A 15,394-nucleotide genomic window follows, 5' to 3' on the forward strand; every position below is an offset into this window, starting at 1 on the left:
GAGCAGCGTGAGACCAGACTGTGACCTGCAACGCCTCAGCTGGCACACAGGCAGGAGAAGAAGCACATTCATATTTCATTCAGGCCCGTGGCAAGAGGCTATAGATAGCCTATTTTCTGCTCCTCGGCAAACAGCAGAGGCTAGAAATACAAAGGAAGGCGGTGCTAGTCAAAAGGAAATTGTTTGACTCTGAAGCTGGCACATTACACACTCTCAAGAAGCAGGAAATGACAGAAATTTCAAAATAAGTACAAGCACGGGAGAGAAAGTCTTTAGGAGAAGAAAGAGTGTGTGTGTATGCGTGTGCATGTGTGTTTGTGTCTGTGGCTTGGTATTCCTCAAACAACAGTCCTTTCCCTGGATGTCTTAGTAATTCTGTTCTAAAGCTCCTGCCGATCATTACAGGGGGGAATACTTGCACAGAGAAGTGCATGAAACAGGAGGTGGATGGGAAGATGGGGCATTGAAAACAATGACAACCATCTCTCTCGCTCTCTCTCTGCCTGCACATTATTTGGAGGGAGCGAAAGGCTCCAGAAAAGTTTCAATTGGACCAATTTGGTGCTCTTCATTCTATCCATTTTTATTTTCCTCCTCATTTGAGTTTCTTCAAAGAGTGAAGATAGGTACCTCTTTTCCTCCCCACTTTGTGTTACACAGCCTGTAGCACAGCCAATGCTTTTCTGCATAAGCAAGAGGGCAAGGGGAGATTTCTTTACAGTAGTGCTACATGCAAAAAAACACATACAGCATACCCTCTAGGGTTTTCTGTCCATCAACAGGGATAGATAGTTAAGTGTGGGGTGCAGAAAGAATTGTGTATGTTGTCGGGCAGACCCTAGTGGGCCCATGGAGTGTGTGTATCAACCCATTAACCCAACACGCCTGCAGTACACAAGGTAGGACTAATAGAAACATCTGGGTGCACTGTGAGGTAGTTTGAATTAGTTTGTTTGTTTTCTATAAGCTTAACGAGTGATTAGTGGGTCCTTCTTATCATCCCTTAAGGGGGACATTTCTACTGAGCAGACGTCAGATCAATGTCCAATTCTGATTGGTATTTGATTGAATCGTCAGCAAACGTAAACCATAATGGAAACCCTGTTGAATTCAGACAAAAACTGTCTACGTACAAATTCAATCAAAAAGCCATGTAAAGACAGTGGGGTTATGTTGATTAAATATGGGGAAATAACATGGACACAGTGTTGTTTTTAATTTATGTTTGCCTGGTGGGTGTTTTCTGCAGGAGGTAGGACAGCCATGGCAGGTACCATGTTTGCTTATAAATAGTCCAATTAGTATATACAAAATACTCATCATTTGAGAGATTTGATTTGATCTTTTACATCGAGTTCCAGCTGGCTTTTAGAAACACAGCTTTCATCATAGCAGTGGGATGTGCAATGGTTCATTCCCTAAAAGCGTCAGAACACCAATAAATGTCCATGCTGGTCGTTTGATGATTTTTGTGCTCTCTTCTCCTCCCTCTATGCACAACTTTGTTTTTAGTTTTTTTCTCTCTTCTCTTCTCGATCTCTTCTCTCCATCATTTTCCATCTTGATCTGTTCTCCCCCTGATCTCACCTTTCTTCCCTCTATCTTCTCCTGTCTCTCTATGGTTTCCTCTCCCCCCGGGTTCATTCTCCATCTCCTCTTTCTCTCTCATGTTGCTTTCTTCTCTCCTCTATCTCCCCTTTTCTTTTGCTCTAATCTCTGTCTGTCTTCCCCTCCCCTGTCCCCTGTTCCCCTCAACCCCTTTTCCCACTTCTCCAATTCGCAGACCCCCCCCCCCCCCCCCCCCCCCCCCCCCACCGCCACACTCTCTTTTCATTAATCTCTCTCTTCTCACCATAATCCCTCTTCTCTTCATTCTCTCTCGTCACACTCCCAAAGGCAGCACTGTCATGGCTGTGCCATCCCAGGGTGCAGACCACCTCCAGACTCATCCTGAAACAATGGCAAATTGAGTAAATCACAGAGGGAATCGGAGCTGGGGTGTATTCCCATTTCCCTTCCATTTATCTCCCACCCTTTCAATCCCTCAGCCAGACAGGGAAAGTGGGAGTGAGGAGGGGGGGCAGAGAGAGAAGGAAGGGTGGGAGGGAGGGAGGGGGAGATGGAGAAAGATGGACGATGAACGGGGAGAGAAAAAGTGCTGAAAAAAAGAGGGAGAGGGAGTCGAATCATCGAGCTCGCAGCCTTTCTCCTCCCTGTGGAGTGACTCTAGACTAAAGCATCAGGGATTTGTAGGGTCTTAAGAAAAACACATCTCCCTCATGGATACATCCACCACTGTGAATTTGCATGGCTCTTGTTTGATTTGATTTGTTTCTCCGAAGTCCAAACTCACAGTGCTTTTGCCTGGGTTCTTAGCAGCGAAACGCACCTGAATTCTTGAGCAAATGTGTCTGGACATCTGTACGACATCTCATTGTGAATAGGTATATTGTGACTCCGTTTTAGCATAACAATCTTACAGCGGGCTCATTGGCATAGACCTGAATGATGCATTGCCTGACATACAGATTTCTTGTTAGCAGGCCTTCTCCGGTGTTACTGTACTCGGACCTAAATACCCAGTGTGTGCATGTAGTCGTGGTGAACTTTGAAAAAGGACAGTGTCCACCATGTCCCCACTGGAGAGTAGAGACCACTGATCTCCCTTCCTTATTCCTCCTCACTCTTTCTCCTTCTCTCTTTTTCCCTTTCTGTATCAATCGATTTCTCACTGATGAGATCTGGAGGGAGGGCTGAGGAAGAGGGGAGACACGGCAGGGAGGGAGAGAGAAGGGAAGGAAATAGAGCTGGTTGTTTGAGGTGTGGAGCGGCCACTTGAAGTAAATCCCCTTCACCTGCTCAATGTTCCGCACTCCTTAGCAGACATTGAATGTGAGAGCCCACTGAGGGCCAGTGTCATGCCAACGAAGACCCAATAGAATTCTGACTCCCCTGGCTGGTTTCAGGCCGATGCCCACATACTTTGCTCTTGTTTTCCTTATTAGGATGTCGGTGGGCGAAGCCGAGAGGGTCGTCAGCGAAATGGGACACACCTGGGCACAGGTGTGTCCCGGGATAAATACACCTCTTCCCCATTCATTGAGGAGACTCTCTCCATGCAGACACACTGTTTGATTTTGGATGTGGCATTTTTGTGACCAGTTTGTTTGTTTTGGCGTCTTTCAACACTCATTATCACATCTATACACGCAACCACTCACTTACACTACTGATTACTGACTACACACACCATTGTTTAATTGTATATAGGTTACTTCAATTAATAAATCTTTTTTTGTTATTCCATATCTCCATGTTGTCTTCCTTTTTGTTACGGGCTTTGAGCCGGTTGAGCCGGTTGGACAATAAACATACACATAAAGTCTCATACTTGCACACACCCAAACAAACACATTGTTGTGTCTGGCAGTAGAGAAGCTAAGGCTTCGGGCCCAGAGCTGTAATCACTGTGTATTGTCTAGAGTGAAGATTGAAGGGAGCTGAAAGTGCAGCCAAGCACAGAATGGATTCACCAGCCATCAACACTCCCTGAATCAAACACACTCTAGCATTCACATTCTCACTCACTCACTCACTCACTGTTGTTTGTGCCTTTCCATAAGGTTATGTTCTGGTGCTGGGAGGTGTGAACCCACTGAGATCTCATGGGACAGGGCACTGCGCTAGTGGTTGTGTCCAATGCTTCTAACACACTGTTAACCCACTGTCGCTGCAGATAAGGGACTAGGGGAGATAAGGAAGATGCTGGCTTGTATTGAGCTGTAAGTGAGAAGCAAACTTGGGCTTTCAGTGGAGAGAAAGACCCTCAGTCCCAGAAGTACCTTCAACAGTGTCCTAAGGAAAGGAAAGTATCATAAGTAAAGGAAATAAGTCAAGGAAAAAGGGATTTTATTCTGAGAGACTAGTGCTTTTGCTAGCTGTTACATAAGGTACTGTAATCTTTTATGTCCTCCATATTCTGCTAGCTGCAATAAGCTGTCCCTTACCTGCATCTCACAGGAGGCTGCTGAGGGGAGGATGGCTCATAATAATGGCCGGAACGGCGCAGATGGAACCATGTGTTTGAAATGTTTGTTACCATTGCACTTATTTCCGCTTCAGTCATTAGAACGAGCCTGTTCTCCTCCTTAAGCAACCGTTTTCAGGGAGAAAGGAAATTGTATTCCTGATTGTTGAACTATTTTTATTATCTTTTTGTTTTTTGCTGAAAACCATTCTTAGCTTTGTGTTTTGGAATGATTCAAAACCTGTACTGACTGTTGGTTTCAACAATTCCTAGCTGTAATATAATGGCAAAGATAAAAAAGCAACATCCTTATAAATGGACACCATGCATCTTTCCCTCTTCGGATGATATCTTTCTACAGAGACAGACAAGATTGCATTTAGAAGACAATAATCAATAGCCATTCAGAGGGTGTGTGTGTGTGTGTGTGTGTGTGTGTGTGTGTGTGTGTGTGTGTGTGTGTGTGTGTGTGTGTGTGTGTGTGTGTGTGTGTGTGTGTGTGTGTGTGTGTGAGAGAGGTCAGTATTTGTCAAACACACTAAAGAGACAAGCAATGTGTGTTTGATGGAGTGCGTCACAGGGCCTCTCTGGGCCTGTTTGGGATAGTATCTCCGCCTCCCTGATAGAACAAAGAGAGCGCCCAGGGCCCATGCAATATGCATGGCCCTAGTTAACCTCCTATCATGCAGCCAGGCAGGGAGCCGCTCCTCAGTCAGGGCTTAAGTGGTTGCTGCCCTCCCGGCCCACCCTGTGTTTTTGTTTGCTGAGCTGAGGCCCGTGGATTAGCCTAGCGCACCATCAAATACCCAATGGGGAATTCTCAGTACATTTACTGCCGTAGTGTAGCATGCTTGCTAGCTGGCTAGCTCTTTGTATACAGCGTCTCACTATCATTAGATGAGCCATCTCATGGAGCCTTTCCCAGGCACACGGAACCCCCCGCTGGGGTTTCAACATGCCAAATTCGTACATTATGTGTTTAAGTGGACGTGAAGGAGTGAGCTGTTGGCTTTATGGCTACATCACTTCTTGTTTAAGAAGTGGGCATGAGTAAAGGACATGGTGCATAGGGTAGGGTGTTTTTCACCCCTTCTTTAAAGGGCAGAGGGCATACTCTACTGTGTTGTGTGTTTGGCCACTGTTGAACCTTTTCTCGCGTACCAACAAACAGGTGTGATCATTCTACAGTGGTCCCTGCAGCATACGCTCAAATTCGTTTGATTAGATCGCTTATATTGAAAGTCCAGTTTTGATTAACGCAACAGTCAGCATATGAGCTGGCCACACTGTTTTTTCACAAAATAATTTTGCGTGAACACAGTCCTTACAAAGTTATGTCCTGAATGTGACAAGTTTCTTTTTGGATGCAATGTTCAGACATTCACAGAACTAGCAACAGCATATACAATCATCCAAATCTGAAAATATTAGCTACATTAGACCTACCGCTAACTGAGGAAATATTGGCATAACACAAGCGGTCAGATTTAGTTAACTCTCGGCTGACAGAAACCACAATATTAATTACCTAATAGCAATTACTTTTTATAATTCATCACATCACGGGTAAGCTCAACATTGTTCAACATTGACATAATTGAGTAAAACACTTTCTAGAAATCACAAGTAATCCTACGATGGGTAGTTTGCGCGCACCGCCATGTTTGTTTTTCGCGTCAACCAAAGATAATATCAGGAGACAAGATGATTTTGGTATGTTTGAAGTATGTATGTTGAAGTGGGTGTCGTCTGCAATCATTCACTTCCCTTCATTCACTTCTGGAAGTTTACCCGAAAGATGAGTGAACCATTTGGTCAGACAGACGTTTACGTGACACCCAGAATGCATTGTATAATGTCAACAAACGTGGCGCCACACATAGCTGGCAAATAGCTTAGGATTAGCTCATTATAATCAGTAAAACCATCAAAAAAGTATATTACACACATCTAAACTACAGGACTGTTTTGCTTGCAGACTGGAATATGTTCCGGGATTCTTCCGATGGCATTGAGGAGTACACCACATCAGTCACTGGCTTTATCAATAAGTACATCAACTAAAGGTGACTGTAAGTACATACCCCAACCAGAAGCCATGGATTACAGGCAACATTCGCGCTGAGCTAAAGGGTAGAGCTGCCGTATTCGAGGAGCGGGATCCTAAACCGGAAGCTTATAAGAAATACCGCTACGCCATCCGACGAACCAACAAACAGGCAAAGTGTCAATACAGGACAGGACTAAGATTGAATTGTACTACACCGGCTTGCAAGCAATTACGGACTACAAAGGGACGCACAGACGAGAGATGCCCAGTGACATGAGTATACCAGATTAGCTAAATAACTTATATGCTCGCTTCGAGGCAAGTAACAGTGAAACATGCATGAGAGCATCAGCTGTTCCTGATGACTGTGTGATCACTCTCTCCGCAGCCAATGTGAGTAAGACCTTTAAACAGGTCAACATACACAAGACCGCTGGGCCAGACTGATTACAAGGACGTGTGCACCGAGCATGCGTTGACCAACTGGCAAGTGTTTTCACTTACATTTTCAACCACTCCCTGTCTGAGTCTGTAATACCAACATGTTTCAAGCAGGCCACCATAGTCTCTGTGCCCAAGAACACTAAGGTAACCTGCATAAATGACTACCAACCTGTAGCACTCACGTCTGTAGCCAAAAGGAACACCTATGTGAGAATGCTATTCATTGACTACAGCTCAGCATTCAACACCATAGTGCCCTCAAAGCTCATCACTAAGCTAGGAACCCTGGGACTAAACACCTCCCTCGGCAACTGGATTCTGGACTTCCTGATAGGCTGCCTCCCAGGTGGTTGGTGTAGGTAACAACACATCCTCCCCGCTGATCCTCAACATGGGGGCCCCTCAGGGGTGGGTGCTCAGTCCCCTCCTGTACTCCCTGTTCACTCATGACTGCACGGCCAGGCACGATTCCAACACCATCATGAAGTTTGCTGACACAATTACCGACAACGATGAGACAGCCTATATGGAGAAGGTCAGAGACATGACTGTGTGGCGCAAGGACAACAACCTCTCCCTCAATGTGATCAAGACAAAGGAGATGATTGTGGACTACAGGAAAAGGAGGACCGAGCATGCCTCCATTCTCATCGACGGGGCTGTAGTGGAACAGGTTGAGAGCTTCAAGTTCCTTGGCGTCCACATCACCAACAAACTAACATGGTCCAAGCACACCAAGATAGTCATGAAGAGGCCACAACAAAAGTCTATTCTCCCTCAGGAGACTGAAAAGATTTGGCATGGGTCCTCAGATCCTCAAAAGGTTTTACAGCTGCACCATCAAGAGCATCCTGACGGGTTACATCACTGCCTGGTATGGCAACTGCTCGGCCTCCGACTGCAAGGCACTACAGAGGGTAGTGCGTACGGCCCAGAACATTACTGCAGCCAAGCTTCCTGCCATCCAGGACCTTTATACCAGGTGGTGTCAGAGGAAAATCCAAAAATGGTCAAATACTCCAGCCACCCTTATAATAGACTGTTCTCTCTGCTACCGCACGGCAAGTGGTACCGGAGCACCAAGTCTAGGTCCAAGAGTCTTCTAAACAGCTTCTACCCCCAAGCCAAATGGCTACCCAGACTATTTGCATTGCCCCCCACGCTGCTGCTACTCTCTGTTATTATCTATACATAGCCACTTACCCACATGTACACCGGTGTCCCCCACACATTGACACATTGACCCCCTGTATATATCCCCGCTATTGTTATTTACTGCTGCTCTTTAATTATTTGTTATTCTTATCTCTTACTTTTTTAGGGATTTTCTTATAACTGCCTTGTTGGTTAATAGGGATCTGCCCCTTTTTTCAATTTTTGCCTAAAATGACATACCCAAACACTTTGAAGGCTGTGGAAATGTGAATGCAATGTAGGATAATTTAACACAATAGATCTGGTAAAAGATAATATAAAGAAAAAAAACTTTATTTTGTATATTTTTTTGTATCATCCTCTTTGAAATGCAAGAGAGAGGCCATAATGTATTATTCCAGCCCAGTTGCAATTTACATTTTGGCCACTGGATGGCAGCAGTGTATGTGCAAAGTTTTAGACTGATCCAATGAAACATTGTATTTCTGTTCAAAATGTTGTATCAAGACTGCCCAAATGTGCCTAATTAATAACTTTTCATGTTTAAAACTGTGTACTCTTCTCAAATTATAGTATGGTATTCTTTAATTGTAATAGCTACTGTAAATTGGACAGTGCAGTTAGATTAACAATAATTTAAGCTTTCTGCCAATACCAGATATGTCTATGTCCTGGGAAATTGTCTTGTTACTTACAAACTCATGCTAATCGCATTACCCTATGTTAGCTCAACCGTCCCGTGGACGGGACACCAACCCCGAAGAAGTTGGGCTTGTAAGTAAGTGTTTCACTGTAAGGTCTACACCTGTTGTATTTGGAGCGTGACAAATAATATTTGATTTTATATGAGCCGAAGTGCATTGGTACCCAGGCGCTAATTCATCTCTCTCCTCACTGAATGAATGTCGTCAATGGGTGAATGGGCGAAAGGAACCAGATAGAAACAGATAATTGTGCATGAGACTTCACAATTTAATTTGAATGAATTGAATGATGAGGAGGTGGGTGAAGGGGGGGATTTGAATTTCAATGATCTGAATGATGAGGGTAAGGAGGATGATTGTATTTAGGACAATAGTGTAATGAGAGAGCAGGTTCTACCGCTAACGCAAAGAGACAAATTGCCAGCATACTCTACAGTTCTCTTTGTTTATGTGACATGCAGATGTTGTAGCACATCAGAGATTGTACTGTCGCTCATCCACACAGAAAAATAAACAGTACGTTGGACATGTCTATGGATGAACTCAAAGCATTTATTGCACTCTTGTATGTCCGTGGGGCGTACGGCAGAACGAGTATGGATTTGGAGTCATTTAGGTATCCAGGGCAGAAGCGCCTCCTACTCTCCCTCTTCCCCACGCACCACAGCTTCAACTCAGGAAAAAGATGACACAATGTCAAGTCGGCAGGTGCACACCGAACAAGGCCAAAGAAAACTGTACAGTGGAACCGATTTGTTTGTGTGGCTTGCTCACGCAAAGCCCCGAAGCTGTGTGCTGACTGTGGACCCAAAGCATAAAGAGAAGACGTGATTAATTCATGCATAAGGGCACAATACAGGGACCCGATACAATCAACAAATTACTGTTTTTATTTCTTGCCATGGATATATTTCTACAATTATTTCTTCATGCAATTGATCCGTTACAATTGTTGATGCGCTGGCGCTTTTGTTTGGGAATACGGTTATACTGGTTATATTATTATTGCACTTTTCGTTTCTGCTTTGTCAGAAGCCGTAACTGTTTTAATTACTAACACTATTACTAATCAAATCTACAAATGAAGTTGATCAAATGGATTACACTGTCATTTTTTATTGTAAGGGAAACGAAAATAGGATTATGTTTTTCTCGAGGACTTTGTAGAATGATACAAAATGATACAAAACACCCTTTCTACCTAAAGAAAACACTATTGTTAGATTTTGAAATTGATATATCTCCAGAAATATTTATTCATGCAATTCATCCTTTACCATTGTTTATGCAATATTTATGAAGCCTTGGTGCTTATGTTTGCACACCTTGTGGGTTGATATGCATCGGATGTGTATGCTGAAGGAGGTGCCCGGCAACATTCTCTAGTGGCTACTTATAGGTTGAAAGGCCAGGCAGTTTTAGTGTTATGAGAAAATGTATTGTATTAAAGTCAATGAACACATTCTGATGATGTTTTAGCACATCTAACTGGAAAACATAGAGCAAAGCAAGATATGATTTGTTTTTAATTAATATTATAACGCACATATTCAATCATTTTCATGGGATGAAATTGTAAAATGTGTTTTAAAAGTACTTTTAAAGGACAACGGTATCCTGGTTCATATTATATAATACAAGTCCATATTACTTTTTTTTAAAATACTTTCAAACCAATAAGACACTTCGAAACCAATAAGACAGTTCATAGTCTTGTCTTATTGAGGAAGCAAATTACAATGTCAGCTTATACAAACTAACTGAACCATACACATGAATGTAACAGTGTTTCCATTGTACTACAAGTAAGGAAACATAATATCCAACTTCATCATAACTTCAAATTCTCACGCTATTTGACTTTTATTCTACAACTTTTTATTTTAGCACTCCATTTTATAGTCTCATTGGCATTCCCTGAGCGTCCCCGGCAAAGTGATGTATGATAATAATTCATGATGTGAGCACACCTGAGAGACAGACTGACAGAGTGGGGGAGGTTGAGAAATGACCCTGTCTGTGGAGTGGGCTATACCGCTGTGAGCCGGGCCACATCCATCTCCGATCTCCCTCTCTGTCGCTTACTTTGGGCTGCTCCGCTCCTGCACACACTGCACTGGAGTAAATAGCCCTTGTCCAGACGTATCATCGTTCCTCCGAGAGACTCTCAGGTCTACATATCTCACTTTAATTGAACTCTTGATGCATTGTGAACCATCAGGGAACAGCACACCGCTTGGTAATTGAGGCGCTAGATAAATAGTCGCTTCCTTCTGTGGTTTTTTTTGTGATCGTTTCATGATTTTTTGGGTGCCGAGGAAACAACGGAAAAAGTATTCTCTCTCATTTTTTGTCTCTGTGGCACAAATGGGGCAGAACATGTTTAGATGGGTCATACAAGTCCCCCGGGGTTTGGGGATTTTCTGCCTAGTAGAAGAAAAGTAGAAATGTGCCTGGGCCACACTGCAATCCACACTTGCTCCATCTCATATTGATTTTCAAAGGGGGGCTATGCAAACCATGTCATTACCCATTGTAAACTGGAGTGCTTTATTTTGAAATATTAACTGGAAAGATGCTTGTCCAACTTTTCTCATCTGTAGTCCTTTGTGCTTTGCCTCTTACAGCAGCCTGATTCAGCGGTGATACACACTTTGAAAAAGGGCAAAGCTTCTGAGGTATTTTCTTTTTCAGCCGTGAATTACACAACTGCTTCTTCATGCCAAACTTGACAACATTCAAAGACGGTTATTTTTTTCAGAGGTTGAACTAGGATGACTGAAGTGTACGACAGAGCGGCGAGGGGAAGCCCATTGAATAAGGCCCAATTGATCTGCTGTGACTAGGCTTTGCAATTTACATTGTAACTGCCCAGATGTATACCATTGAATTCCAAATCTTTTGCACGTTAAAGCCCTCAGTCATAGCCAGTAAACAAACGAAAGTTGAGGAAACTACTGAACAAAGTGTTTTCATTGACCTGCTCTCATTCAAATGGGTTTGTTTGCTTTTATCTTCCCTGTTTGCATCTACAACATCTGTTTCTCACGCTTTGTATCCACCCTTTTGAAATGTGAAAACTTTTAACACATCTCACATCTCATTGCTTTGTCCCCCTCCAGCCCTTGACCCCAAGCAGGAGACGGTCGAGGCATTGATGCAGCGGTTTAAGGAGAGTTTCCGTCCTAACACGACCATGGAGATCGCCCACTTTCAACATGTCACACACAGCTCCTCCACAGGACGCAAGAGAGGCCCAAGCCACACCAGAGGTAAGACAACAGCTCATTAGTCACTGTTCTATTCAGTATGGACACCTTTTATCAATGCACAGAGAGCATATATCTGTCAAGTTTGACATCCAGTATGTATTCAGTGGGACAACAGTTAATGAGTCACTATTCTGTTCAAATGCAAGAGCAGCATAATTGGCTACAAATACAGTTCAAGCACATGTTGAGGATCCTTTGGCTTGTCAGGGTTAATGTCACATGCATGACTTCAGACCTTCTCAGGAACATAAATTCAGATCTTGGCCGTTGCTGTGCAGTCAAACCTTCTTTTAATCATGGATGGGTAGTTTACGGTCATGTATGATTAAAACAGGTTTGAGTGCACAGCAACAGCCAAGATCTGAATTTATGTTCCTGAGAAGGTCTGAAGTCATGCATGTGAAATTAACCCTGACAAGCCAAAGGATCCTCAACATATGACCGTAGAAGACCCATCCATGCCATTGACATGACACGACACCCTACTGGAAGAGACTGACTGGCCACTGTGGAAATGTGAGACATTAACCTTGGACAGCTAGCCTCTTGCTCTTGACTACATACCCTATCACCCTGACACCACCTTCTCTACACTCCGTGGCCAGTTTATTAGGCACAACCATCTAGTACTGGGTCAGACCCTGCGATGCCTCCAGAACAGCCTGAATTCTACGGGGCATGGAAACGTTGCTCAATTGGTATCAAGGGACCTAAAGTGTGCCAGAAAAACATTCGCCACACCAATACACCACCGCCACCAGCCTGTACCGTTGACACCAGGAACCCGGGATTCGTTGGACCAGGCAATGTTTTTCCACTTCTCAATTGTCCAGTGTTGGTGATCGCGTGCCCACTGGAGTAGATTCTTCTTGTTTTTAGCTGATAGGATTTGAACCTGGTTTGGTCATCTGTTGCAGTAGCCCATCCGTTACAAGGATCAACGAGTTGTGCGCTGTGCGATATCGTTCTGCACACCAATGTTGTACTGCACCGTTATTTGCCTGTTTGTGGGCCACCTGTTAGCTTGCTTGATTCTTGCTATTCTCCCTGCAGCTGACTGGATGTTTTTTGTTTGTTGCACCATTCTCAGTAAATCCTAGACACTGTTGTGCATGAAAAACCCAGGAGGCCAGCCGTTTCTGAGATAATGGAACCAGTGCACCTGGCACCGACAGTCATACCATGCTCAGAGTTGCTTTGGTCACTAGTTTTCCCATTCTAACGTTCAATTGAACAGTAACTGAATGCCTCGATGCTGGTCTGCCTGATTTATATAGCAAGCCACGGCCATGGCCTACTGTCTGTAAGAGCGAACCATTTTTGTGAACGGGGTGTACCTAATAAACCGGCTACTGAGTGTATATGCTAAGCGGTGTACTTTAATGTAATGTATGACACAGAGCCTAGTTGTGAGATACTGTAAGGCAGGCCCTAAACATTGGCTATGGGGTTGCTATAACCAATATAGCTAAGAGGAAGTCTGTCTTTGTGTTGAATTATAATTTTTTCTTTACAGCTTTAACTCTCAAGTTAGAAGTAATTTTGTCATTAAGAGACCCTGAGCGTATAGCCCAGGAATTAGCTTAGCTTTGTTAGCAAATGTCGGCTCTGTGGAATCAAATCCTTTCATTGGATCCAGCTCTCAAATGTTCAAATCCTAGAGAGTCTCAGTGCAAGTCACTCGCAGGAGATTTCCTCTCTGTGACTCAGAGAGGAAATAAACTTTTTTCAAGACCTTTAATTACAGCTGAAAGTGTGTTTTGCAGCACAAAGAGGAAGCCAGTCCAGGATAACAAACATGCTAATGGGACTAGTGCTTTTACGGAAAGGAAACTCAATTAGCCGAGAGAGGGAAAGGGGAGTTCGGCGGCTAGGCCCGGAGATTAGGCCTCGTGAGGAAATGAATTTGCAGTCAAATTATAGGTCCGATGGAGAAGGCGGGAACTGGGAATGTGCGAGGCGAGAGGGAGGCTGGGAAGTACTTTTCTATTTCATTTCGGCTGGCTTGACAGCGTTTTATGCCGTGAATTAGTTCCCTTTTCTGCCGCCTCTCCCCGTCTCCCCGAGCCCCACTGTACATTTGCATGTTTTACATTGATGCCAGTTTTTAAGTAGATTAAGCGTGAGAGCAGCTGTGAGGTTTTCTCTCCTTTTCCCCGTCATTGTTGCTGCTGATGACTTTTGCATTGTAATGAGGGGCTATGGCGGAGACAGGCCCTTTGGCACAGTGGCACCGAGTCCATGCTGCGTGGGGGTGTCTCAGTGACACCATACAGGCAAGGGGGACAGGACACCATCTGTGCACTTTATTAAGAGTCTTCCTAACGTGTGACAGTAAATACATTCCTTACATTTAGATTGTTGGGAGAACTGAAGAGAAACAGGTCTAGTTGTGGGATCCTTTCCTTCACATAGTATTGTTGCTGTTCAAGCTTGTCAAGCTTGTGTTTGAGAAAGAATACAGAGTAAGAGTGAGGTACCTGTCTGTATCTTGATGACCCTCGAATATTCAGAATTAGCCCAGTAAGGTCATCATCACTATGCCTGGAATGCAAATACCAATGAAGGGATAGAGGGGAGAGAGAGAGATGGAACGAGGGCGAGAGAGAGAGACCCCACTTCAGCACCAAGGACTGAGTCCAGTGTGAGTGAGAACTATACTGAATAAAAATATAAACGCAACAATTTCACAGATTTGACAGAGTTATAGTTATAGTTATAGTTTATATAAGGAAATCAGTCAATTTAAATAAATATTGAGGCTCTAATCTATCGATTTTACATGACTGGGCAGGGGTGCAGCCATGGGTTGGCCTGGGAGGGTATAGGCCCACTCACTTGACAGGCAGGCCCACCCACTGGGGAGCTAGGCCCAGCCAATCAGTGTGAATTTTTCCCCACAAAAGGGCTTTATTACAGACAGAAATACTCCTCAGCACCCACACCCCACCCCCACTCAGACAATCCCACCGGCGAAGAAGCAGGATGTGGAGTTCATGGGCAGGCGTGGCTACACATGGTCTGTGGTTGTGAGGCCGGTTAGACGTACTGCCAAATTCTGTAAAATGACGTTGGATATGGTAGAGAAATTAACATTCAGTTCTCTGGCAACAGATCTGGTGGACATTCCTTCAGACAGAATGCCAATTGCACGCTCCCTCAATTTGAGACATCTGTGGTATTGTGTTGTGTGACAAAACTGCACATTTTAAAGTGTCCTTTCATTGCCCCCAGCACAAGGTGCACCTGTGTAATGATGCTGTTTAATCAGCTTCTTGATATGCCACACCTGTCAGGTGGATTATCTTGGCAAAGCAGAAATGCTGAACACATTTATGCACAACATTTAAGATAAATAAGCATTTTTGACATAGAAAATGTCAGATTTTTCTTTTCAGCTCATGAAACATGGGACCAACACTTTACATGTTGTGTTTATATTTTTGTTCAATGTAGTTGTATTGGTAGAGTTTCTCCAGAGCAAAGGGCCAGTTGAAGTGTTGTTTGGTTTAGTGAAAGACTAATAAGACTCCACCGTCAAAGGAGAGCTGACCTTGGTGCTGAAGTTAAGAAGCGCTTTCTCCACTTCTCTCTTTCCTTTTCTATTTTATTAATTCAATTATATTCAAAGGGGCTTCATTGGCATGGGATATATAGGTTTACATTTCCAAAGCAATTTAAAATATGATCTACTTGTCAAACATACACACATGCACGCACGCATATGGACATCAACACACAG

At 43.8% G+C, this 15,394-nt stretch overlaps 1 protein-coding gene across 1 annotated transcript in view; it reads left to right on the plus strand.

Annotated features, from left to right (window-relative positions):
• LOC109868476 (astrotactin-2) overlaps positions 1 to 15,394 on the plus strand; it is a 413,904-nt gene that overhangs the window by 122,550 nt on the left and 275,960 nt on the right. Inside the window, exon 4 of the mRNA XM_031802536.1 lies at positions 11,503 to 11,652. Within this exon, the coding sequence (XP_031658396.1) occupies positions 11,503 to 11,652 (150 nt within the window). The remainder of the gene's footprint in view (positions 1 to 11,502; positions 11,653 to 15,394) is intronic.

The sequence above is a fragment of the Oncorhynchus kisutch genome, linkage group LG23 (assembly GCF_002021735.2).
Source record: "Oncorhynchus kisutch isolate 150728-3 linkage group LG23, Okis_V2, whole genome shotgun sequence".
In the NCBI taxonomy this organism is placed as follows: domain Eukaryota; kingdom Metazoa; phylum Chordata; class Actinopteri; order Salmoniformes; family Salmonidae; genus Oncorhynchus; species Oncorhynchus kisutch.